General features: G+C 32.3%; 1 protein-coding gene across 3 annotated transcripts in view; it reads right to left on the bottom strand.

Annotated features, from left to right (window-relative positions):
- Window positions 1-325: 325 nt before the first annotated feature.
- Window positions 326-24,936, bottom strand: part of CDH19 (cadherin 19) — a 173,741-nt gene continuing 149,130 nt past the window's right edge. For 2 of the 3 annotated variants that reach the window (XM_056823609.1, XM_007487770.3), the window contains 3 exons: window positions 9,560-9,677; window positions 7,353-7,604; window positions 326-1,631 (listed from right to left, as the gene is read on the bottom strand). In XM_056823609.1, the coding sequence (XP_056679587.1) occupies window positions 1,141-1,631; window positions 7,353-7,604; window positions 9,560-9,677 (861 nt within the window). In that variant the 3' untranslated portion in view covers window positions 326-1,140. The remainder of the gene's footprint in view (window positions 1,632-7,352; window positions 7,605-9,559; window positions 9,678-24,936) is intronic. The other variant, XM_056823610.1, reaches the window with a different exon arrangement.

Raw genomic sequence — 24,936 nt, 5'->3', positions numbered from 1 at the left:
AACAGTAAAAGGAAAGACTTCTGAGCACACTTTATTCAATAATTCCCATTCAAAAAGTAGAACGGGAAATGGATTTTGAAGTCTGACTTGATTTTGATGTAATAAAGAGCCTTTTCTGAAGAGGTGGATTGAAATTAAAGTGTTTTACTATCTTATTATCTAATGTTAACCATAAAGTTTTATGTCCAACAGCTTAGCATTTTTAAAGTTCCTTAATACTATTACAATAAAATGACTACTGCACCTAATTTTATATTCATAATAAAAAATGTGGGCTAAGAAATGTCATCTTCTTACCCCTTAATAAAAAGGAAAATGCTCTGAATTGTACAGTATTTGATTTTATTCACTATAATAGACAATGTAGCAGATTATCATGTTTAAGATGAATATTGATTCAAGCTTACAAGCACTCCTCTTTTTTGAATCCATATAATCCCAGTGAAATATTAATTATGAACTTAACACACTTCCCAACAGTTTCATAAAAATTCAAATGTAATGATGAATAAATGTTGACACTACATAATAGATCTTCATTTTGATGTTGATAAAATTATGTTTAGTTGTATCATTGGAAAAATAAATAAATATCCCATAAGTGCTTCTTATACACATTCCCATGTCTTTTTTTTTACAGTCAAGTTTCTACCTTATTAAATATAACACATATTTTTAGCATTCTAGCTTTTGTTAATCAATATAGTCCTGCTGTCTGCCTCACTTTGGAGATGTTTTAAAGATTAACTTGGGCAGGGTATTTACGAGTGGGGAACTAGAGGAGTAAAAATACTCGAAGGGAAGAACTCAATCATTCATTTAAGTACTTCAAAGTTATATCATGCCATTAAGATCTCCCAAAGAAAAAACTTATAGAATCTGATTTTCTCCACAATCCAAGTTACTCTTTAGTCATAGGACAGGAGGTAGGCACTTTAATGAGAGCCATTAACTCTTTGAGGCACAAGGATGCAATTTAGAGGGTGGAGGCATTAAGTAATAGATTGCCTTTAATAATGGCCAGAAAACCTAGAGAAGCCGATTGGCAATTGTTTACATACAATCTGCTGATTTGTTCAGTTTGGTTCACCATGGGATCATATATACACTATTATTCCTTTGAAAAAATTCTCGAGAGACCTAATTCTTTGCATGAATTCTGGACCCATACATGCTTGCTAGTTTTTTAAAGCGAGGTCCTAATTCAGTTAAGTAATCAAAATTCTGTTCCGAATCTGAAATGCTTGACTCCAGGGAACTGAGTGATCCAGCTGGTGACCCTGTTCCCTCAAATGCATAAGTCTGAAGAGAATCAAAAGGAGGAGCACAGGGATCTGTATTAGCCTCTTCAAGTTTGGCCAAAATGAATTCCTTGAACACAGCACTGTCGGGGCCCACCTGCAAAGATTGCCTATATAGACTCCTGATCTCAGTGGTGATATTTTTCCGGGTCTTTCTTGCTCTCATTACAGTGCGGGTCCGCAGTGCTGCTATATCAAAAGCTTGTGTATCTTCCTCTCCACCACCTTCATCATCATATCTGACAATGTTCTCCCTAAAGTCTTCCCCCTTTTCAGGAAATAGAGCTTGTTTCCGTCCCTGTTTTAGGCCCAGGATTATGAACACAAAAACTGAAAAGAAACATAAAGAATTTAATTAACAGGTGTTACTTTATTAATATTTGTTAATTAATTAAAAATCTTAATTAACATTTGTAATATATTAAAAGGACAGTGGTACTTTACAGACTTTGATGCTGCTACAAAGTTCAGGCTATAAACCTTACTTTATGAAATTCTGTGAACAGTGAACAGATTTGCTATCGAATAGAGACTTGTAAAATGGAATAAGGAAATTTAGTAATCTATTTCTGGCTGATGGTTTAGAGCAACAAGCCTGATACAGTATACCCATACTATTTGAGCTGGTTGATTTTAGCAGACAGTACTGACAATCTATTTAAAATCTTATTTCCTTTATAACTGTCAAAATCTAAAGAAAAGGGTTGGGGAAAATAAATGTCTTTTTTCTCTTCTGAATGCATTTATAATTTTTTGAATATTCCCTAGGGCTGCTTTGAATTTTTTGTTAGATTTTATTAATTATACTTTTCTAATGGAAGATCACTATTTAAGATATTTGATTTTAAAGTAGTTTATATCTCATTTATCTAGGTTCCTGTCTAGAATAATACTTTTTTAAAAGGAGTATTTCCAACATTAATAGAATCTCATTTAAATCACTCAGAAAAAATGGAGTTAAGGGGATAGTGAGTTTGAGCATGTGTGACTTTCTGACCCCATGTTTGATTTAGTTTGTGTGGAGGCAGGGAGGGCTGTGTGTTAGTATTTTCTGGAAGGTCTTCTGATAATATCAGTGATGTGTTTATATATCAGAGCCTCATGTCTGACTCTTCTAACAAGCATTAATGGAATTAAAGAAAAAAGTACCACTAATATTATTTGCATAAAATAAACTGTTTTTCAAGGGTATGAACAAATACATGAATAAAATGAAGACTTTTCAGTTTCAAAATTATGAGGCAATGTCTTATATCAAAATAAAAATCAGTGATTGGAATCAGAAGAATGAATTTTGATTCTTATCTCTGCTATGTAAACATATGACCATAAATGCTATAACCTTTTAGTCAGTTGGGAAACATATGAGGATGATAATGTTTATGCTATATACCTTAAGCAATTTTGTAAGGAAAGCTTGTATCTATTTTATTTTTTTTCTGGTTTTGTTTGTTATAATTGAGTTGTTCTATATAACATTTGTTTTATATATAGGCATATATAGAGAGAAAACAATTAAATTGTTACAGAGGACTCCCACTGAAGAGATATCCTCTAGCAATACAGATTGGCATTTGATCTAACATAGTACCTTAGACATTTCTGAGGCATTGAGTATTTTAAGGAACATGCCTAGGATCATACAACTCTATATGTCAAAAGTTAGGACTTGAATCAAGGTCTTCTTGACTCTTAGGATGGCTTTATTCTGCACATACGTGCTGATGCTGCCTATGCTAATAGGAACTACAATGATTATATCTTAGGGAAAACATTCTTAGGCATTGTAGCCCCAAAGAAAAATGATGGAATCCGAAGACCTGAACCTAGTCCTGGCTCTGCCACTTAACAATGTATGACCTAGAGTATTTAATATAATTCTCTGGACTCTATTTTCCTCAATTCTAACATGGAACCATGTACTTTTAAATTCATTTTAATATAACTCTGCTAAATTATATCTCTTTGTTGTTTAGATTTTTCAGATTGATTATATACATATAATATGATTGTGTTAATTATCATGTAATTATGTCTAAATTATATACTTATTATACATTGGTGTTATGTGCATGTATGTATACATACATATCTATGTAAATAAATCATTTCTATAAAACATTTGCAGATGCTATTAGTGGGACAGTGGATACAGAGAGGGACCCAAAGTCAGAAAAGCCTAAATTCAAATTAGGTCTCAGACCCTTTCTGGTTCTGTGATTTTAGATAAGTCCCTTAATCACCTTTTGCCTCTGTTTGCTCATTGTATAATGTGAATAATAATGATGATGATGATGATGATGATGATGATAGCATTTACCTAGAAGGGTTGTTGGATTAACTAAAATAATCATTATTAAAAGCACTTAGCACAGTTCAGGCACAAAAATAGGTACTACAAAAATGCTTATTGCCTTCCTCTTTCTGTTTGGAAACACATACACATTTTTATATGTGAATATGTATGTATATATATATATTATATGTATATAATATATATAATATATGTGTGTATACCTAAATTCATATATATGCATGTATACATACATCTGCAACATATAAACTCACATACACACATATATACACACATGTATGCACATTTGTTTTTACCTGTTAGCTCAACTCTAATATAGTTGACTTTGGTTTTAGTATGATAGGCAGGACAAGGAAAAGAAGAAAGAGAAGCAAAAGGAGAAGGAGGAGCCAGTTGGTGCAGTGGACAGAACCAAAAGATTTTGAGCCAAGAAGACCAGAGTTCAAATTCAGCATCTGAAACTTATTAGTTGCTTGATCTAAGAAAGTCACTTGACCTCTGTCTGCTACAGTTTTTTCCATTTAAAAAATAGAGATAATAATGGCAGCTACCTCATCCGTCCTTGTTAACCTAAAATGAAATATTTGTAAGATACTACATAAACTTTAATAACTATATGAATACTAGGTAATTAGCAGCAATAAGTAGTAGTAGTAGCAGTAGTAGTAGTAGTAGTAGTAGTAGTAGTAGTAGTAGTAGTAGTAGTAGTAGTAGTAGTAGTATAGTTGTAGAAATCCAATCCCATGGGTAATATGTTTAAAGTAATTTACATTAGTCATAATGTACATTTTCAGATTTATAAAATGGGTAACAACACATCTACATAGTATCCTCACAAAGCCCACAAACTATTATTGAAACAAAGGGCCCATCAGTTTAAGCCAGCTTTAGGAGAAAGAAGGGGAAAAAGAAAAAAATATATTATTTAACAAGAGGAAAGTGAATATTGACAGATATTCTCAACTTACAGAAAACCCTTTGGAATAAATAGACATCATTTCACCAAGCAATAGGAAAGTCTAACAACTATATGACAATAGATTTATTGACTACAAAAGAAAATGCCTTTTCTCTATATGGAGCCTAAGAAATAGCCAAGATGGATGTTAGTGTGCAATTAGAAGCCTTCTTTGAGTGATATTTACAAGAACTCATCCAGGAGAATTGACAGAGAGGTACAAAGAAATGATTGATTCAAGGGAATGTGTTTATAGTCTTATTATTGCTTATTTTGTCTTTGTTTTTTAGCTATTGAGAATCAGATTTTTGTCACTAGAAATTTGTTAATGATTCTGATTCTTTGTGACCTTATTTGAGGTTTTCTTGGCAAAGATAGTTGAGCAGTTTGCCATTTCTTTCTCCAGCTCATGAGGAAACTGGGGCAAAGTGTTAAGTGACCTGTCTTAGGGTCACATAGCTAGTAAGTATCCAAAATCAGATTTGAACTCAAGTCTTCCTGAATCCAGGCATAGCATTGTATCCACTGTGCCATGTGGCTGCCCTGACACCAGAAATTACAGAAGCACTAAAACCCAGGATTTAGTAATCAAATCAAATAAGATAAGGAAGTATGTAAAAATTCTCCATCTATAGAATACCTATCAAGGTGTCACTTACATGGAGGCTCAAATCATAATTAATATGTATAAAATATGTACTATCTTTCATTGAAAGATAAGAAATCTCATAGAAAAAAAAACATCTTAACCTTCTTCTGGAAACTTAACCAATAAACTGTATTGGAATTATAACACTATCATATAAAGAATTGTTATTTACATGTTCGAAATTGATTGAAATTGAACCATAAATACTTGAGGAAAACATTTTTGGGTAACTTTCTCCATACCAAATATTGATAACATTCAAGCTAAATGGAATAAAAAGTTTTCAAAAAAAATCTGTAAAAAGTGTTCAAAATCATTTGGAATAAGGTGAGATAAAATTCATTCCCCATGTTTGTTAATGAGTTATTATTAAAATATTTTCAGTCAGCCTATAGGAGATGAAGTTACAACCTAATATTTCTATTTGATGACAAAAAAGAAAAAAGCTGAGATTTTATCCATCTATGTAATAATTCATAAAGTATTAAATATAAAATAAAATAACTGTGTAATGACTTGTTTTAGGACCATTTCCATCTGAGCTCATAAAAATAAGAACAATCTGAATAACAATAATAATAATTACAAAAATAATCATATAATATGTTAAGGATTGTAAAACTTTTTACATGCATATTATATGAATGAACAAAAACATAATATTTATGGGCAGGAGAAGAAGCTCATAACAACTGCAAAGATGATTCTGAATTTTTTTTTACTCTGCAACTTTAATTTCCCATGTCTCTGTTCATATAAAAAAATGTCATTAAAATTGTTTGCTGCTCATGAAGTCACTATTGACCCACATTGGCCTATTAATATTCACTCTACTATGCCCACAACTGCTTCCTGTTTCTGTTTCTTGGCTACGGTAGGTTTTTAAGAGCACTAAATATTATGTTTTATGTTACCAGATTTGTTAACTTTCCTCCTTGAGAAATTAAGAAACCTTCCTTGTCAAAGAACATCTAGGACCAACAGGTAAAAGAGAAGTTGTATATAAAGAATGTCTTTGATTTCTTTAGCAGCTCCATATATTTCTCAACCATTTTCTTGATCAGCTCTGTATTTATTTACTTCCTATTCTTTTCCCTTTCTTTCTATTGACCTTCCAACATGTACTTGTATTGGAAGTCAAACTGTATTGGGAGGAAAATATACTTCTCCACAGTGTGTGCCCTTAAAGTGGGTCCTAATTATAGCATATGTAAGATGGGAAGAATAACAGCTTACCTTCTTCAAGTTAGTCATCTAGAACACATAATCTCTTGATGTCCCTTTAAGGAGCAATGATTATGTGGAGTTGTTGTTGTTTAGTCTTTTAGTCCCATCTGATTTTTTGTGATCCCATGGACCATACTACTGTCCATGGGGTTTTCGTCTGCCATTTCTCTCTCCATATTTGGGTCTAGTCCTCTCATATTAAACCATCTTCCCAACTTTCCTTTTTACCAAGCCTGATATTATTTTTGGATTTAATACGAACATGCATAGGTTATGTAGAGATATGCCTCATATGACAATTAGGTGAAATATTAGATAGAGAGTTGGATGTGGATTTAGGAAGATCTGAGTTCAGTCTAGCCCCAGATACTTACTAGTTGTATGAACCAGGGCAAGTTGTTTAATATATCTTTATTAGTTTCCTTGTTTGTAGAATAGGGATAATAATAATAAACTACCTCCCAGGATTATTGTGAGGATAAAAAGTGTAAATAAATATCAAATACGTCATAAAAGTTAATTTATAAATGATGGTAATTATATCATTAAAAAAGAGAATATTGTTAGAAACAACTGCAATTTTCTGTGATAATCACATGCAGGTATATATATTCATATTCTATAGTCATCACCTCACTGCAAAAGACTTCCTGACTTTCAATTTGGGGAGTTATTTCCCTAGTCAGTTTTTTAGTATCTTGAGTAATTTAGTATCTTTAGGTAATTGCATATATCATGACAGTAAGGAAGATATTTTCATATATCATGACAGTAAGGAAAATATTATTTTATTCATATTGATCTATTGTTTTATATTAAAAAGAACATGGAAAACTTCTTACTATATATAAATTATGTCATCTTACATATGCAATTAATATCATAAAGTAATGTATTCCTCACCTAATATTATTAGGATACAGGTCAAAATTGCAATTAAACCCTCTGTGCTGAAACCCATGGAAAAGGTAAGTGCTCCATATGTGCAGGACTGGGTACCACCATTCTCATCACAGTCACAGGCATGGATAGTAAGAGTATTTGTACTTGTAAGAGGTGGAATTCCATTGTCCACAATTAAGATGGGCAGGTAGAAAACAGGCTGTTCCTGGCGGCTAAAGCCACTCTTAGTGGTTAGAACTCCCGCTGTATTATCTAAAAATTAATGCAGAAATACAACTTAGCAATTCTTCCTTGCAATAAAAAGTACAAAGAGAGACAGCTCAGCTGATAGTAGAAAAAGCAAGAGAAATATAAATTTCTAACATGGAAAGGTACATTGAGTCATCAGGAATCTTAATCAATTACATTAAAATCTTAATCATAACTTTATGAATAGATTAGTAATATAAATACTAAATACTAAAATAAATAATAGATTATTTAAATTATTTTTCAAATTTCCATTGTGCATCATACAACTATGGGAAATAAGGAACAAAATTATACTTTGTTAATTAGTACATCATGACTCAAAGGGTTACAAAGATTGAATGAAGCTCTTCTATTTAAATCACTTAATTTCATTACTTTCTCATATTCTTGAGCATGAACTATTCTTATTCAAACACATGGAAGTTTTCTTTTATAGTTGGACATGTTTGCCTAAAATCTATCATTAAATGAGCAATATTCAGTTAAAATGCCAAAATAACATTAAAGGAAACTCTGGAAATCCCGTTATTTGTAGCCATAAGAAAAATTAATGATTCTATTTTTTAAAGTTGAAATAAAATTTTATATTTATTTAAGTTAACAAAACTCCTTTCCTATTTAATATACAATGATCTTTGAAAGGTATAGTTACATTAATCATTAGATTAATTAACCAAGTCAATATAAGATGTCTTTTATTAGAGTTTGAAACTTTGAATCTGTCTCAAAAGAGAAACTGTTTTTTCCTAGTCTAATTTAATTTACTGTAGAATAGTCTTGTCTTCAAGAACAGTTTCAAATAATGTCCTTAATAATATTTTATTTTAGCATTTGGATCAATATAAGAACCACATACTAATAGAACACACAGAAAAACTTTTATACAAGGCCATCAAAATCAGTGCTCAAGTTTTAAATGCTATGACAAATTAAATAAATGTCTACAGATACAGTAGAAAGAGTATAGGTTTTGGAATCAGAAGATCTAACTAGTTTCAGATCCAGCCCCTGAGAAACACACTCTCTGTTCCCATGGATGGACTTCATAACTTTTTTTTTTTAGCTTTCTTCTCATTCATAAAAAGAAGTGTGTATAGACCAAATGGTTCTTCATTGTTAACCTTAGGTTTTAATATATTATACTTTTGCTGAGATACTTGTTCATTAAGAGTCAGAAGAAATTCTCTATTATATATTATTTGAAAAAAGTTAAAATAAAAGATAGTTATCTAGTCATTTTTTTGTTTTGATAACTAATTTAGGGGTAGAGAAATCAAGGAAAGTTTGAGCTATTTCAAATACAGTGCTTTTATAAACATTGATTATAAAATAAAGTGTTTTTAAAAAATGTTCCACATATACTCTTTTTCTATTTAAAAAAAATTGTTTAAACAATGATATGTTAAAACCAATTTTGTTTTAATATGGAGCTATGCATTATTTAAAGTAGGATTATTAGGTAGAATAATTCCAGAGACAATTGTAGCTACCAATTAATAATTATAAATGTTTGTTTTTTTCAGTATATCAACCCAATATGTCTAGGAAACAGTTTTGTATCTAACCTTTTCAGTGTTAAAGGTAGAAAACAGAATTAATTACTTAACAACATTTAAAAAAAATCCACACCAGTACTGAAATTAACACTTTAAAGGGCTCAGTTCTTTTACTTTTTAGGGTCCATATGACATACCAAGACAGATTGCCTATAAATTATAAGGGGAAACACAACTTTCTCCTTTGGATCAGTTTTAAGAGAAACAGTTCAAATAATTCACAATACCATACTAAACATGTTGGTATTCCATTTTCATTCTCATTCCTATGACCTAATTTCCAGCAGTATATTGCAATGAGGGAAAAATAGTTTGCAAAACATGGTGTTATAAAGCCCATTATACACATGCATCTTTTATGAAGAAAGGTGTGAAAAAGCTGGATGTGAGTGACACTACCTTTATTATCTCTGACAATAAAACTTAAGTTGCTTGCGGCTTCTGTAGACAGATTGAAGGAAAACCGATGGTCTTCTACAGAGGCATCCCTATCTACAGCGCTGATGGTCTGAATTAGCTGGAAAACAAAAGAAATAAACAAAAAAAAATTGGCATATATCCACTTTCCCTAACCCTTTAGCATGCCCATTACTATAAAAAAGAATCTGAATATTAGCCATTATGATCTGCTGATGTTATAGTTTCCCTGCTTATATCGACAACATAACTGGCAAGGTTGTTGGTTTTCTAATGTATTTTCTAAAGTGCTATTCTATTCTAGGTTTTCTATTGATTTACAGAAAGAATGCATTAAAAACTTGAGGACAATGCACATCATTTCCTTTGACCATAAGTTTCTAACATAAATCTATCATATTAAATCATTTATTCTTTATATTTAATAGCATGCAAAGTCAATTGATAGGATTCTGAATAAAATATTTCACTTATATCTCATTTCCTCCAAGACCATGAAAGTGTGGCTCAAACACATCATTATAATCAAAGAAATAGATTGAAATATAATATAAATATATACATATATGTATATGCACATATACAAAATTCATATAGTAAAGCTAACTATCCTTTATGTGCAGATATTAATTCATGCTAAAAATCAAAATTAGGTTATGAAAATTATTGGCTTGATTTTCAAAAATTTTAAAAATCAGCATATCACAAAAAGTATTATAAGAATGATTAAAAAGCCTATTATTTATCTTTTTTTAAAAATGCAGTCACATCATCTATCCTGAAGAAAAATCAGCTTTACATATAAAATAATTTAAGCACTTATTTATAAATAAATATTTAATTACTTTCAGCATATCTTGGTACTCCTGAAATTGTCAATTTAAGGTTAATGTAAATTTCAAATATTGATCTTAGGTAAGGCAATTCATTTTTCAATACCTGTGATTCATCCCTTATGATCTACATCAAGGCTGAGTGAAGGGCAAAATAATGTGGTCATATTGTTTCACTAGAGAGAATCAGTGGATGGAAGTTCAACCTGCTATGTTTATAGGGTCCTGTTTTGAGCATAATATTATTTCAATGGCTTTGGCTTATGATTTGGTCTTGACTTGGTCAGAGATAATTTGGGAATAATAATAATATGAGCATATCCTGGCTAACTTACTAAAATGCCAGGTTCAGAATGCCTTATCAAATTAGAAGAGCTTACCCTCTTCTGACTCTGATTAAATCATGCTGTGAATGAACTTCCTTCAACTTATGTTGCTGTCAATTGATACTCCCTCTTTCAAGTCCAACTAAAGTGCTCTCTCTTCCTCATATTCTAACCGTTCGAGGAAAATTTTTCTTCCAAATTTTTATTCCCCTAAATTTATTTCCCCTAAATTCCCCTCCATTTTTATATTTGTTACTCTCCTTTTCATTATATTTATTAGTATGTACATATTGTGAAAGTATTAGGTTCTTGACAGCAGGGTCTATTATAATGATTTTACCTTCAAAATGCTCATCGGAGGCTCTTAGTATTTGATAACTGAAATTGAAAAATGTATGTACTATGCACAAAGAAATACATAGGAAGAAGAAAGGAATCACCAACTATGTGGCAGACATTGTATTAAGGGATTCACAGATATCTCACTTGTTCTTTGCAAGAAGACTGGGATGCAGTCACTATTATTTCCATTTTACAGTTGAGAAAAGAGGCAGATTAAGTGACTTGTTCTGGGTTACAAAATGATTAAATATCTGAGGCTACATTTGTATGGAGATCTTCCTGATTCCTGATCTATCACAACCTATGTTCCTTATCCACATGTATATCACAATATAGCAAAGGGGTTATAGGAATTATTTTGCAGAACAGGATAGGGGCATAAGCTCATACACAAATCAACTTCAAAGATGATAAACAAAGGGATTTCAGAAGGCTTTTTGGAGGTTGGCCTTGAAGAATGAGTAAGATTTAAAGAGTTGGATATAATGAAGGAAGAAATTATATGCATAAGAAACAGAATGAATAACATGATTAGTTAGATGTCAAACATGACAGGTTGTCCATTTTGGTTAGAGCACAACATATATTTAGAGGAATGCTATGAAATAAAGTAGAGAGACAGTTGACAGATTGAAGAGTCTTTCATTGTACACTAAGTAAGAAATTTATTCTGTATTCTGAAGCCATGAGGTTGATAAAGTTTTGTTCTTAAAGACCATAAGTTCTGAGGGTGAATTCTTTCTCAGAGAACTATCACTATTTGCTGCCTTGATTGTCTCTTTTCTTTTTCAAATTGTGCTTTACTTATTTATTAGCTATATGATCTTGATTATAGTGTCTGCATCAGTTTCTGCAACTAAAAAACTAGAACAATTAATAGCACCTCTCTCCCAGGTATATTATAAAATTAAAATAAGATATTATTTTAAAATCACTTAGCACAATTCCAGGAATATAATAGAAGTTTTTTTTTTAAATTTTATTTTCTTAGTCAAATTAGAAGATTATTCCTTGGTTACAAGAAACATATTCTTTCCCTCCCCTCCCACACCCCTTCCCATAGCTGATGTGCAACTCCACTGGGTTTTACATGTGTCCTTGATCAGAACTTATTTCCATGTTGTTGATGTTTGCACCAGGATGATCATTTAGAGTCTACATACATCCCCAATCATATCCCCCTCAACCCATGTAATCAAGCAGTTGTTTTTCTTCAGTGTTTCTGCTCCACAGTTCTTTGAATGTGAATAGTGTTCTTTCTCATGAATCCCTCCCAATTGCTAAGGATCACTGCACTGCCACTAATGGAGAAGTCCATTACATTCAAATATATCACACGGTATCTGTCTCTGTGTACAATGTTCTCCTGGTTCTGCTCCTTTCACTCTGCATCAATTCCTGGAGGTTGTTCCAGTTCATATGGAATTCCTCCAGTTCATTGTTCCTTTGAGCACAATAGTATTCCATCACCAACATACACCAAAATTTGTTCAGCCATTCCCCAATTGATGGGCATCCCCTCATTTTCCAATTTTTGCCACCACAAAGAGCTCAGCTATGAATGTTCTTTTTCCTTATTATTTCTTTGGGGTACAAACCCAGCAGTGCTATGGCTGGATCAAAGGACAGACATTCTTTTAGCATCCTTTGGACATAGTTCCAAATTGTCCTTCAGAATGGTTAAAGCAATTCACAACTCCACCAGCAATGCATTAACTTAATTCACCAATAATATTTGAAAAGTTATTCTGTATACATGACAGTTTTGATATAACCCAACAAGAAAAAGTCGATGAAGTTTCTTCAGGTCTTTCTTCTTCCATTTTTCCTCTCTTCTCAATGGTTCAGAGGGAGGAGTAGAAGAGAGAAACTATATATGTATGAAAAATATTAAAAATTTTAAGAATATAATCTTCTTAAAATTTGGGACTTTCTTTGCTTTTGTATTTATACCCCAAGATTTAGCACAGTAATACCTATTAGAAACTTATTTTTTCATTCATTCATATGTACATTTATTCATTCATCATATAAATTAGGATAATCCTAAAGAAAAAAGTAACAAATCTAGGAGCTGTTTTTATTTTTTCAGAAAAAAAGTGAATTAATTAAATCAATAGTCATTGAAATAGAATTAAAAAATAACCCAATTTTCATTGAGTTCATATCAAAAATGAAAAAAGGAGAATATATAATAAATTTTATTTTTATTTATTTAGCCAAGTTATGTACTAAAATGGATACATTAAATAAATTATTGAATACGTTTAAAGATATAAAATGTTCAGATTAATAAAATAAGAAATAAAATGTAAAAATGATCCAATATCACAAAATTAAATCAAGAATCTAAATTATCTATGAAAGAAATAATGCTCTAACTACTAATGCCTTCACAAATAAATTTTATAAAATATTTCAAAGACCTAGGGATTTGAATGCTTCATGAACTTCTTGAAATAATAATAATACAAATAATAAGCAAGAGAATAATAGAATAATTTTCAATTCCTTTTAAAAATACAAACAAGATTTTGACACTTAACCATGTAGAGACAAGTCAGGGAAGAAAAAGATAGATCAATATCCATAATGAACATAGACAATTTTGAAAAAAATTAAATATTAGTACATAGTCTAAAACCATATGTTAGAAATATTATACACTCTGATCAGATTGTATTTATAGGAAGGATAAAATGTTGCCTCAGCATGAGGCTCAGTAGAGTGAATCATTTTAATGATATAAATTAAAAATCTAATGATTAAATCAATAGGTACTGATTATTTTTTTACAAAATCCAATATTCATCTCTAACAAAAACTCTAAAAATCACAGAGAAGAAAATAACTTTACTTAATATAATACATTTTCAGCTTTTCAGTTGTGTCTGACTCTTCATGCCCCATTTGTTGTTGTTGTTGTTGTTGTTGTTGTTGTTTTTGGCAAGGATACTGGAATGGTTTGCCCTTTCCTTCTCTGGCTCATTTATAGATGGGAAACTAAGGCAAACAGGGACAACTGTTTTACCAAGGCTTATACAGCTAGTTAGTTAGCTTTAAACAAATCAGATTTGATCCTGGATCCTCCTGACTTCAGGATTGGCACTGTATTCACTGAACCACCTAGATGGCTTTATATAGGAAACAGTTTTTGTCTAAATATAAAATCAAGTATAGGTAGTGCAGAAAATTTAGAGGCCTTTTCAGAAGATCAAGGGTAAGGAAACTATGTCCATTACCAAACTGCTATTTAAGATACTTCTAAAAAATGGTAGAATAATTATAGCAATACAATGAGAAAAAATGGAGGGAATAAGTCATAGATGGTATGCTTAGAAGAACACAGAAGTCAATTAAAATAATTGAAATGAGTAATTCAATAAAATTAAAACTACATGAAATATAAGCATTTCTGTATACAACCACCAAAACCAACAAGAAGAGCTAAAAAGAGAAGTCTCTTTCAAAGTAACTACAGAAATTTTAAAACATTTGAAGAGTATAACTTCCAAAATGCTCCAAGGTAATATATGCATCTAACTATAGAACTTTCATTAAAGGAATTCAGACAAAGCTAGCTAGAGAAACATGGGCAGGTTGAACCAATAGTACAAAAAATGCAAACAAGGAAAAATTTATATGGAGGAAAAAATAATCAAGAATCTCAAGGGGGAAATCAAATAAGAAGATTAGGGAGAATAATGAATCTCCCTGGAGTGGTCATATTTTTTTTAATTTGCATTCTCCATTGGGTCAAAACTAATTACCATATTTTGCATAACTATAATTTCAAATAATGCAAATTCAAGTATATTTACCTCACCATGGGATTAATTTTTCAGAGGAATTAGAACATAATGAAAGAATTGAGAAAGAAGAAGATATAGCTATATCAGATATATGATAATACTACAAATCATTACACATTAAAAATGATTTGTTACTGGTTAAAATATCAAAGAAGGCAATCATTGGAACAGATTTAGTACATTGAATAGAGAAGTGAACACACTTAATAGCATAGTGTTTGATGAAATCAATGAACCCAATGACAGAGGAAAGGACTCATTATTTGATTTAAAAAAAAAAAAACTTCTGGGCATAAGTATGATATAAATGAGCTTTAAATCAATATTTCACACTATATGCCAAGATCACCTCCAAATAATTATGACTTAGATAGAAATAGTTCATTTCAAACAAATTAGATGAAGAAGGAAGCAAATGCTTTTCTCTTCCTCAGATTAAGAGTTCACAACTGAACAAATAACAGGATCACACAGGATAAAATGAATTTAAAAATAATAATTTTCTCAGGAATAAATTTAATACACTAAAATTAGAAGAGAAGAGAAATGCATAATAGGAAAAAATTGCAACAAATTGCTTGGATAAAGGTCTCTTTTCCAAAGCATATGAAGAACTGATACAAGATAAATATCTTAAGACTCAAACAATATGTGGAATTCATTGTCAAAGGAGAAAATCAAGCTCCCTCCAAAATTTTCAGTTATCCAAACCAATAATAGAAAAAATAAAATTTTGAAATTCTACCTCACTTCTTTCTCAGTTCTTATATTTCTGGTTGCTACATTAGGCTCATGTATCATCTTTCTGTCAAATGAGTGTTATTTTTTTTTTCAGGAAGATGTAAAGACATCTAATTTACTGGCATTCTACTAATAAGAAAATACTGTCTACTAATGGAGATACATAACATCATTTCAGAGATTTGACTGGGAATTGCCAAAGTTTTACCTGCCCAGAGTCACATAGTCAATATATATGTGTTAGAGAAGGAATGTGAATCCTCTATGTCTCCCTGACACCCAGGCTGGCTCTATACCCACTATAACTTGCTGCCTGTTCTATCAACTCATCAAAAAATGACTGATGATAACTTTTAAAATTTCACAGAAAACCAAAGGAAATTTTTTTCTCATTGTCAGCCTAATAAAACAGATTTATTTATATAATTATGGCTATCTGTTATTTATCTAATCAATTAATTCCATGTTCTGTATATTGTTCACACTCCAACCTCTAGCAAAGAGTTGACTCATAGTATCTTTGTGTTCTTATATTTTTCTTAGTGCTACTCAAGATTTAGTCCAAATGGCCTTTAGTCTTGTGATCTTTGTTTTTTTTTTTTTGTTTGTTTTGTTTTGTTTTGTTTTGTTTTGTTTTGTTTTGTTTTGTTTGCAGTTCTTCCCTGTTTGGAAAGAGAAATCTCAGATGAGATCAACTCTCAGAGTCTAGTAGAAGGAAGTTTGGAGGAATTCTGGAGGCAAGCAGAATTGAGAGGTATCAGTCATCCTATGGAAAATGTTTACCATGGTAGCCTTGTGTGACACATTTACATTTCCCTTCTTCAAGATCCAGAGAGCTAAGCTATAAATGGACAAGTGGAGAGGTGCATGAGTGTGGGGGGTAACAGAAGTACTGAGGACTGGGAGAAAAACAAATAAAAACAAAAACAAAAGCCAGATACACTGCATTTATTTTACTTTTGGTTAACTACTTTTTATTTGATTAAAGAATACTGATTTGGTTAAAGACTATTAAAGAATAAAGAATTAAAGAAAATTTGACAAATTTAATAGTATTTCTCATAAATATCTGTAGCTAACTTTATCCTTATATTGCCTGTAGTCCCTTTGTTTATACCATGAGGGTGCAATAGGAGCCACAAAGGAGAGGGGTCGGTTCTAATGTAAAACAAATAACTCCAATGCCAATCAATTTTAGAGAAGTTTGCTCTCCATTGAGGGGCATAAGAACTAGCCATTCTCTAATTATACTTCCAAAGGTAGAATTAATCTGAATATGGGTGAAATTTTATAAATCTTATCCCAAGAGAAGAGTTTAAGGGTGTGTGTGTGTGTGTGTGTGTGTGTGTGTGTGTGTGTGTGTGTGTGTTTGCATTTAAATACATATATGGGTATATGTATAAGCATAAGGATGCTTTTATAGAGAGACTGCATATAATATAGCATACACACAGATATTACTCATATAATATATATGCTTTAGATGGCATGTATACATTATAGATGGAATGTGTTTTAGTGATATATTATAAATGCTCCTGCATGTTGGTGACATGCACATAATATGTATATACATATATTTTAACAAATGGTATATTTCACTACAGACATTTTTGGAACATCAATGCCTAAATTTTCAAAATCTTCTAACATCACATATAAAAGTTGGTAACTGTTAATAGAATCTTCAAGTAAGTGAAACATCATTCTTGGTTTATAATCCATTTTATTGTACAACTTTTTTTCACTTGCTTAAAGTACATAAAATAATCCCATAAAAGAAAGTTGAAATTGTATAAAGAAGTACTATGTTAAAAAGTTAGAAGCCTTTCATTCTAGTAGCAATTGTGCCACTGATTTGATTCATATTCTTGGGCAAGTCAATTGACATAGACAAACCAGATGATTTTTAATATCTGTTCCAGCTCTCTAACATTCCATGAACTTTTTACTATTTATAGATGTCATTCACTAAAGTGCTTAATACAACTGTTTATCACACTCAAAAAAATAAATAACCTGGGGCTTATTTTAATAATGCAAACAAGTGGGAAAATCTAGGGAAAAAAAACATAAACACATTTTTCCTCTAAATGAATCCCTTATACATTTTGAGTTAGGGAATCAGCACATCTGATGTAGCAGTCCAGCCCATATGTATAATTAAGATGTAAGGATTGTGTATGGACACATGGCCATTCTTGTGCATGGCAATGAATTCTGATCTCAGCATTGCTAAAGTTAAGGCCTGAAACTTAGATCCCTTTGTTTTATCCAGGCTGGGATAAACTCCACCTTTACCTAGTTTGAATCTACACCTGAACCAAAGGCAATACACTCTGTATTCATGTATTTGCATTACGCATCTTTGCATATCAAAAACATTAAAAGGAGCAGCCCACAGACACCTCCTTCTCTTGGATCTCAAGCCTTGCCTAAAACTGTCTCTTCTCTTTTTCTCTCTTCTCTCTCTCACCTGGGACCTGGCCTTTGGCCCGGCACTTTCCTTTTCCTATGCTAATACCTAGCTCTTGCTAAATCATCCTATTATCTACCTCCTATTCTCTCAGCCACAGGGTTCCTGCTTGGCAACTAACCTAAGGAACCCAGGCTAATTTCTCAGCTAAGTTTTATCATTTCTCTGACCTGAGTGGTGTTAATTGTGGACTACTGGATGGTTCTTTCCTTTGAGATTTCCAGTGGCCGGAGTTGCGCTGTAGGCTCCATGAAAATCAATCTGGCTTGGTTTCTGACTCAATTCTGCCATCTCCCTGCTCTGCCTCGCCCCCCCATGGAATTTAAACTACTATCCTTTCTCTCTTCTTGGGGCATTCATAGGCATGTGTCTCATCTGCAATCTAGAAAATCCATGCCCTTGATGTCCTTAAAGTTAAAACAAAGATAACTAGTAAAGGTACGGCCTTTATAAAGGCCTTTATAAAATGGCTTATTGATTGGTCTGGAACCTAATTGCCACAAATCTTGTTGCTTTGAGATTCATTAGTCTGGTTGTTCTAATAATCTAGGAGGTGAAATAAAAGTTTGCTTTTGTTTTTTTAATTGCTTTTTTGTAAACCCTTACCTTCTGTCTTGGAGCCAATACTGTGTATTTCCCACAATATTGTGTATTGGTACCAAGGCAGAAGAGTAGTTAGAGCTAGTCAGTGGCAGTTAAGTGACTTGCCCAGGATTTGCTTGAGGCCCGATTTGAACCCAGGACCTCCCATCTCTAGGTCAGATTAATTGCTTTTAACACTGTTTTCTATCTAAAACAATTTTAGTTTGCTTTATTAGATAATTTGATGTCCAAAAATATACAATGCTTCGTTAAACTGCTAAATATGTGAAAAACGTTTCTTTTCTTGACTTACCCTGAACCATTTCAATCATGTTGCCCCAGTGATAATACTATATGTAAAAATATATTTCGAACATAAATTTAAATTATAATTTAATCCATTAAAATATCTAAATTCCTCTGAAATAAATAAACTAAATTAATTTAATGTTTTACAAAATGAAATTAAGGAGGAATTTATCAATCTAACAAAGTTATATACAGCCATACATAGAATGTTTAAGCTTTACAAAATTCTTTCCTTGTAACAACCCTGTGAAGTATATATGAGTTATTATTTTCCACTTTTTACACATAAGGGGAGTAAGACTCAAGGAATTTAAATAACTGTTTCATTATCCCATAGATAAGAAGCATAAAAGTGAGATTCAAATCCAAATTTCTTGATTATGTATCTGAGACTCATTTTAAAATCATATATATCAAAACAAAGACAACTGACATCAAATATATTTCTTATCAACTTTTTATTAAAGCATATTGTGTTGAATAGTGATGATTTTTTCCAGCTGATGATGATGGAGAATTTGTTCAGGCTCATGAATAAATATTATTTTCCCCTCAATAAATTTCCTCATATAAGTAATACCTGATATGTTTAGCTTTTTTTTTTTTAAGGAATCATATTTATTTGTCTTTTGTCAATACAACTCTTACATTTTAGAAAAGTGGATATAATCATGACAATACACCTATAAAACATGTCATCTGAATACAAACACTCTTTGTAATTATTTAAAAGGACCTTTGAAAAATTGTAATACAAAGATATGTGCTATAGAAACAGTCCTTGACTATGCATTATAATGATAAGGCTTACTTTGATTACAAAGACTAATCATATTTTCAGACTCATGAACCATTGGACTTAACAAACATCAATTGTAATTGTTCTTTGCACCATTCTTAGCTTTTGGATCCTCCATTTCCTCTGACTTTCAGAATTCTTCAATGTAGTTCGACTATATTTTAATTTATATAATATTCAAACATTCAGGCACCATTTTGGACCACCTTACCATTTCCTTGACTCAACTTCATTACTTATCTTCATCTGGACCAGTACTCTCCACAGGAGACCTCCAGAATCCATACCTTATAATAATTAATCTACTCAGTTGAGAAACTTCCACCACAAGGCTCAAATAATGCAAATTTACTTAGTCCTTTATGTTGTAAAAGAGAATTCTTTGTTCTCTCTGAGTTTACACTTGTGAACTGGAATCCTTTATTCTCTTTGTCTATTTTGATTTAACACTAACTAAAGTACCCCTATTTAGATTGTGAAGACAGGATTGACTCTTCTTTGTCTACTTTTGAATTGAATCCACAAAAGATTGAACACCCTAGTTAGAACTAGGTGAGAAGCTAGCAAGGTACTTAGAGAACTCACAAATCACTTTCTTAGAGAGCTCCACCCATTTAACTCAGTCCCAAACTTGTGAATCCTATAATCAGACTTCATACCCTATCAGCCAGGAATCTGTGAACTCTTTTGATGAGTATTCATCCCTCCAGAACATAAGAACTGGTTCCCACAAACTGCCCCCATAGCAGTACTAGACAATTTGGAAACTATGATTGGCCCCTGTGAAGAGGGGCAGGAATAAGAAATCACCATAAAAAACCATGAATACTGCAATTTGAGTCAGCCTTGTGGAGATAGTTTTCTGACTCCAGAGAGTCTTCAAGGGAGCTTAGCTGGAGACTGTGGCTTGGATTGTGGGCTTGGAGCTTTGGCTTCAACTTATACTCTGACTCCTGGACTACTCCCTGGGGTGACTGAAAGGTTGATTCCTTTCCTAGTTTCTGAAGAGACTAGCTTCCATCATGGAGGAGGCCCTGTGATTACTCACTGGTTGAGAGGTAATTAATCTCTGCCTGTCATAAGATAGGATAGATAACTTTTTATCCCCTTCACATTTCTCTACTTTATTGTTTCCTCTGTATTTTGTAAATAAATTTCTGGCTTGAGATTTAATAAATATTGGCAACCACATAATTTCATAAAATTTTTGTCCAACCATTAATTTTCACCAATACAATGTTTAGCTGTCCACTCTTTATCTGATTCAGACAGCTAATCACCTGGGCTATATTGTCATATGCCCTACCAAACCTCACCCCCTCTTCTTTCCACTTCTTTCTTATGGCCATCAAACAGATTAAAAAAATATGATTTTGTAGCACATTAACTAATAGTCATTTAGATTAACTCAACCTCCCTATGAGTTCCCTCACCAAAACAAAATGTACCCTGACCACCACTTTTCTAGATTAGAAGTCTTTTAGAAGTTAAATTCCTTGAATGCAACAATTATCTTGATTTTTCTATTTATATCCCTGACTCTTAGAACAACTTATTTTCCTTTATACTAGAAGGGGACCAAAATGACATTACCGTGTGCTCAATCTTTTGACTCATGTATAAATTGGATATAATGAGACAGAATTGTAAAAAATCATCAGCCTCTCTCCCCTTTACAGAGTTACCAAACTTCAGTGGAAAGACAAATATCAGGATAACTAATGATAGCTTGGGATAAACTTGATAAACTTAGCTTCTTCAGGGATTACCTCTAAGCTCTCCACTTCTCGTGTTTCTACTTTTACAGCAATTAGTACTAAGTGTTCTCATCTATTCTTTCAACCAACAGAAAACCCTCCCCACACACACACACTTATTGATAGATTTGAAACCTGTCTGTTACCCTCAACCTAATTTATCCTTCCTGAAAAGATTCTTGGAGCCATAGGTGAGTGTTGAGAAGCAGGCAAAAGAAAAAAACAAAAACAAAAACAAAAACAAGGAAATAAGCCATCCTGAAAAGGGCTTGGCAAGCACACTCACAACAAAGGTAAATTAGTCTTCAATGAATAAATGGCACATCTCAACTCTCACTTATGACTAAGAAGTTGTAGAAAGTATAGCAGTCACACCTTTGCAAACCCATCTCATTGCTATTATTAGGTCCATTTTAGAGATGAGGACACAGGTTGAGAGATCACAAAACTAGGAAGACATGGGGAAAGATTCAAACCCAGGAATTCCTAAGGCAAAAGTTACTCCCATGGCTTTTTCTCTCCTTATCTTTATAAACAGATTCTTCAACCAACATGCTTTCTACTACACCCTTTTTTCCTTCCTACTTCCTAGGTGATGTTATCTATACTTATACTCTCATAATGAATTCTGAGAAATACTTTCCAAAAGGGATAAGGGAACTAAACATTTAATAAGTGCCTGCTTTGTATCAAGAACTATCCTAAACACTTCATAAATATTATTTCACCACAACCCAGTGAGTTAGATGCTATTATTATTTCCATCTTATAGTGGAAAATACTGAGACACATAGAGGTTATCTGATTTGTTTAGGCTCACACAACTGTTAAATGTCTGAGGTAGGATTTAAACTCCTGTGTTTTGACTGCAGGAGCAGTGCTCTAACTACTGTGCCACTCAGTTGTCTCAAAAGAACAGTGTCTTACTAGCTATGTACATATCTTTTGTCTATGAAAGTTTTTTTGAATAAATCTTGAGTTGTTTTGTGTGGGAAGTAAACCAATCCCAATATGCAAAAGAGGCAACTAAAAAATGCAGACAGTAGTTATGGCTCTGGATTTGAATTTAGGAGGTTTTGAATTCAAATTTGACCTCAATCACTTACTATAATTATGGCTCATTCACAACTTCTATCTACTTCAATTTCCTCTTCTGTAAATTGAAGTCAATAAAAGCACCTTCCTCACAGGATTATTGTGAGGAGTAGAGCACTTTGCAAATCATAAAATTCTACACAAATGTATCTTATTAATAATAATGATTTAATATATTTTAAAATAATATGCAAATATATTTATATAGTAATATAATAATAAATCTGTATTTCACAGACCTTTAATTGATGATCATAATGATTCATGATAAATGCAATGGGTTATTTTCTGGTATTGTGTTCCAAATTAGTTTTAGAAACTATACCATTTAGCTCAGACTATTAATATACCATAAGTTGAATGACATAAATGTTTGTTATTTTATGGCAACAAATGTATCCCATGCAGAAAAGAGCAGGAAGGGTAGTAGACGGAGGAATCAGGCTTGTGGACAAATGTACACTGAAGCTTATCTTGAGAATTTTATTAGTCTAACACAATACAGAGCAAGATCTAGTTAATGCAATATTAAAGTAATAGGCCAAGTACTTTCAACTGAATGATTGATTTCACAATGTAAAATTACTAGCCAATATGTGAATTATATGGGGGTGGAGAATTGTAACATAAGAGGATAGTGAAAATCCTATTCAGAAAATCCATTGAAAGAGACAGAAGGTTTGTAAGAACATTATCAAAACTGCACATTTTATTTTATCTTATTTTCATTGTGTATAAGCTACCTTTTCAATTGGTAAGTCTAACTGTAATTCTTTAGTTTGAACCAATTCCAAAAGCTAAATCAAAATTATGTGTTACTTTCAAAGAGCTTTAGAAAGAGAAAACTTTAAACTAAAAGCTATTTCTTAAGCATTGACAGATGATTATATAACTAGTTGGTAGAGGAACAAAGTCAAGAAATGCAATTCAATTTTGATTCTTCAGTATATATTAATTCTAATGACAACTGGACTAAAAATGTGATAGAAAGAGGAAAGAAAAATATTATTCCTATTCACTTAGCCATATCAACTACTGAATCCTTATCAACAAGTAAAATTATTTTCATGCAGCCCCAAAAAAGAAGTGGGGAGAAGAAGAAATCAATACTCTAAATTTGTGATGTTGAAGCTAAGGGACTGAATTATCTAAAGTCTTAGGAGCTTGCTGGTAAATGTTTTACAACTGGCTTTGTGAAACATGTGATGTGTGTTTAAGTTTAATTTGTGTCAATATTTTTTCTACAATTTTCTTAAGTTTTGACTATCAAAAAATAAATCACACAATTTGATCTATAAATATTTACATTGGAAATTTAACAGACTGACTCTTGGGAACCAAAGCTGGCTTCAGCACATCCCTGCACCCTGGGTGCCTGAATTAAACATGAAATCCAAGGAGAAGAGAGGAGGTATTCATAGCACAGTAGATAAAGTGCCAAGCCTGGAGTAGGAAAAACTTTGGGTTCAAATTTGACATCAGATACTTCCTAGCTGTGTGAACATGGGCAATTTATTCAACCCAACTGCCTAAGCCTTGCCTCTCTTCTGTCTCAGAATTGATATTAAGACAGAAAGTAAGGGTTAAAAAAGGAATAGAAAAGAAGAGCAAGAGAGCCCAAAGGGGCCTTATAATTCTTAGTGTGTCTCCAGGAAGCTTATATGAATCCCAGATCCTCATATCTGACAGCTTTTCCCTTGGCTCAGAAAGTTCCTCTGTTGGAAAGTTCCTTAGAATATCTGTTTAAGGAATATTCTCTCTCATTGCTCTCCACGCTGTGCTCTGGACTATTGACCACATAGACTGTGTCAGATCCCTTTTGTTTTCCCCCTAGTTTTCAATCTCTATTTTGAGGTGTATTCCCACATTAAGATATAAGTTGTTTTTTTTTTTTGGGGGGGGGCTCAATAGAAAGATTGCCAGGCCTGGAGTCTGAAGGACCTGTCTTCAACCCTGAACTCAGATTCTTCCTACCCCTATTACCCAGGGCAAGTCACTTAAGTTCATTTACCTAGCTCTTACTTTTCAGTCTTAAGAGTTGTACTAAGACAGGTGGTAAGGGTTTGTTTGTTTGTTTTTTTTTTTTTGTTTGTTTGTTTTGTTTTGTTTTGTTTGCTTTTAAATAAGCTAAAGTGAGTTTTGGAATGTCTCTGGCTCTCTGCTTCAACTTCCTCAGACATCTCTCACTTCCTTTGTGGGAGGTGTCTGAGAAAGTGTAAAAGAAGTGTGGGTTTTGGAGCCCTTTTCCCAAGAAGCTCCCTTTCCAGTGAGGCACCCTTTTTAGACA

This window comes from Monodelphis domestica, chromosome 3 (assembly GCF_027887165.1).
Source record: "Monodelphis domestica isolate mMonDom1 chromosome 3, mMonDom1.pri, whole genome shotgun sequence".
Taxonomy (NCBI): Eukaryota; Metazoa; Chordata; class Mammalia; order Didelphimorphia; family Didelphidae; genus Monodelphis; species Monodelphis domestica.
This window is presented reverse-complemented; position numbering and strand designations above follow the sequence as displayed.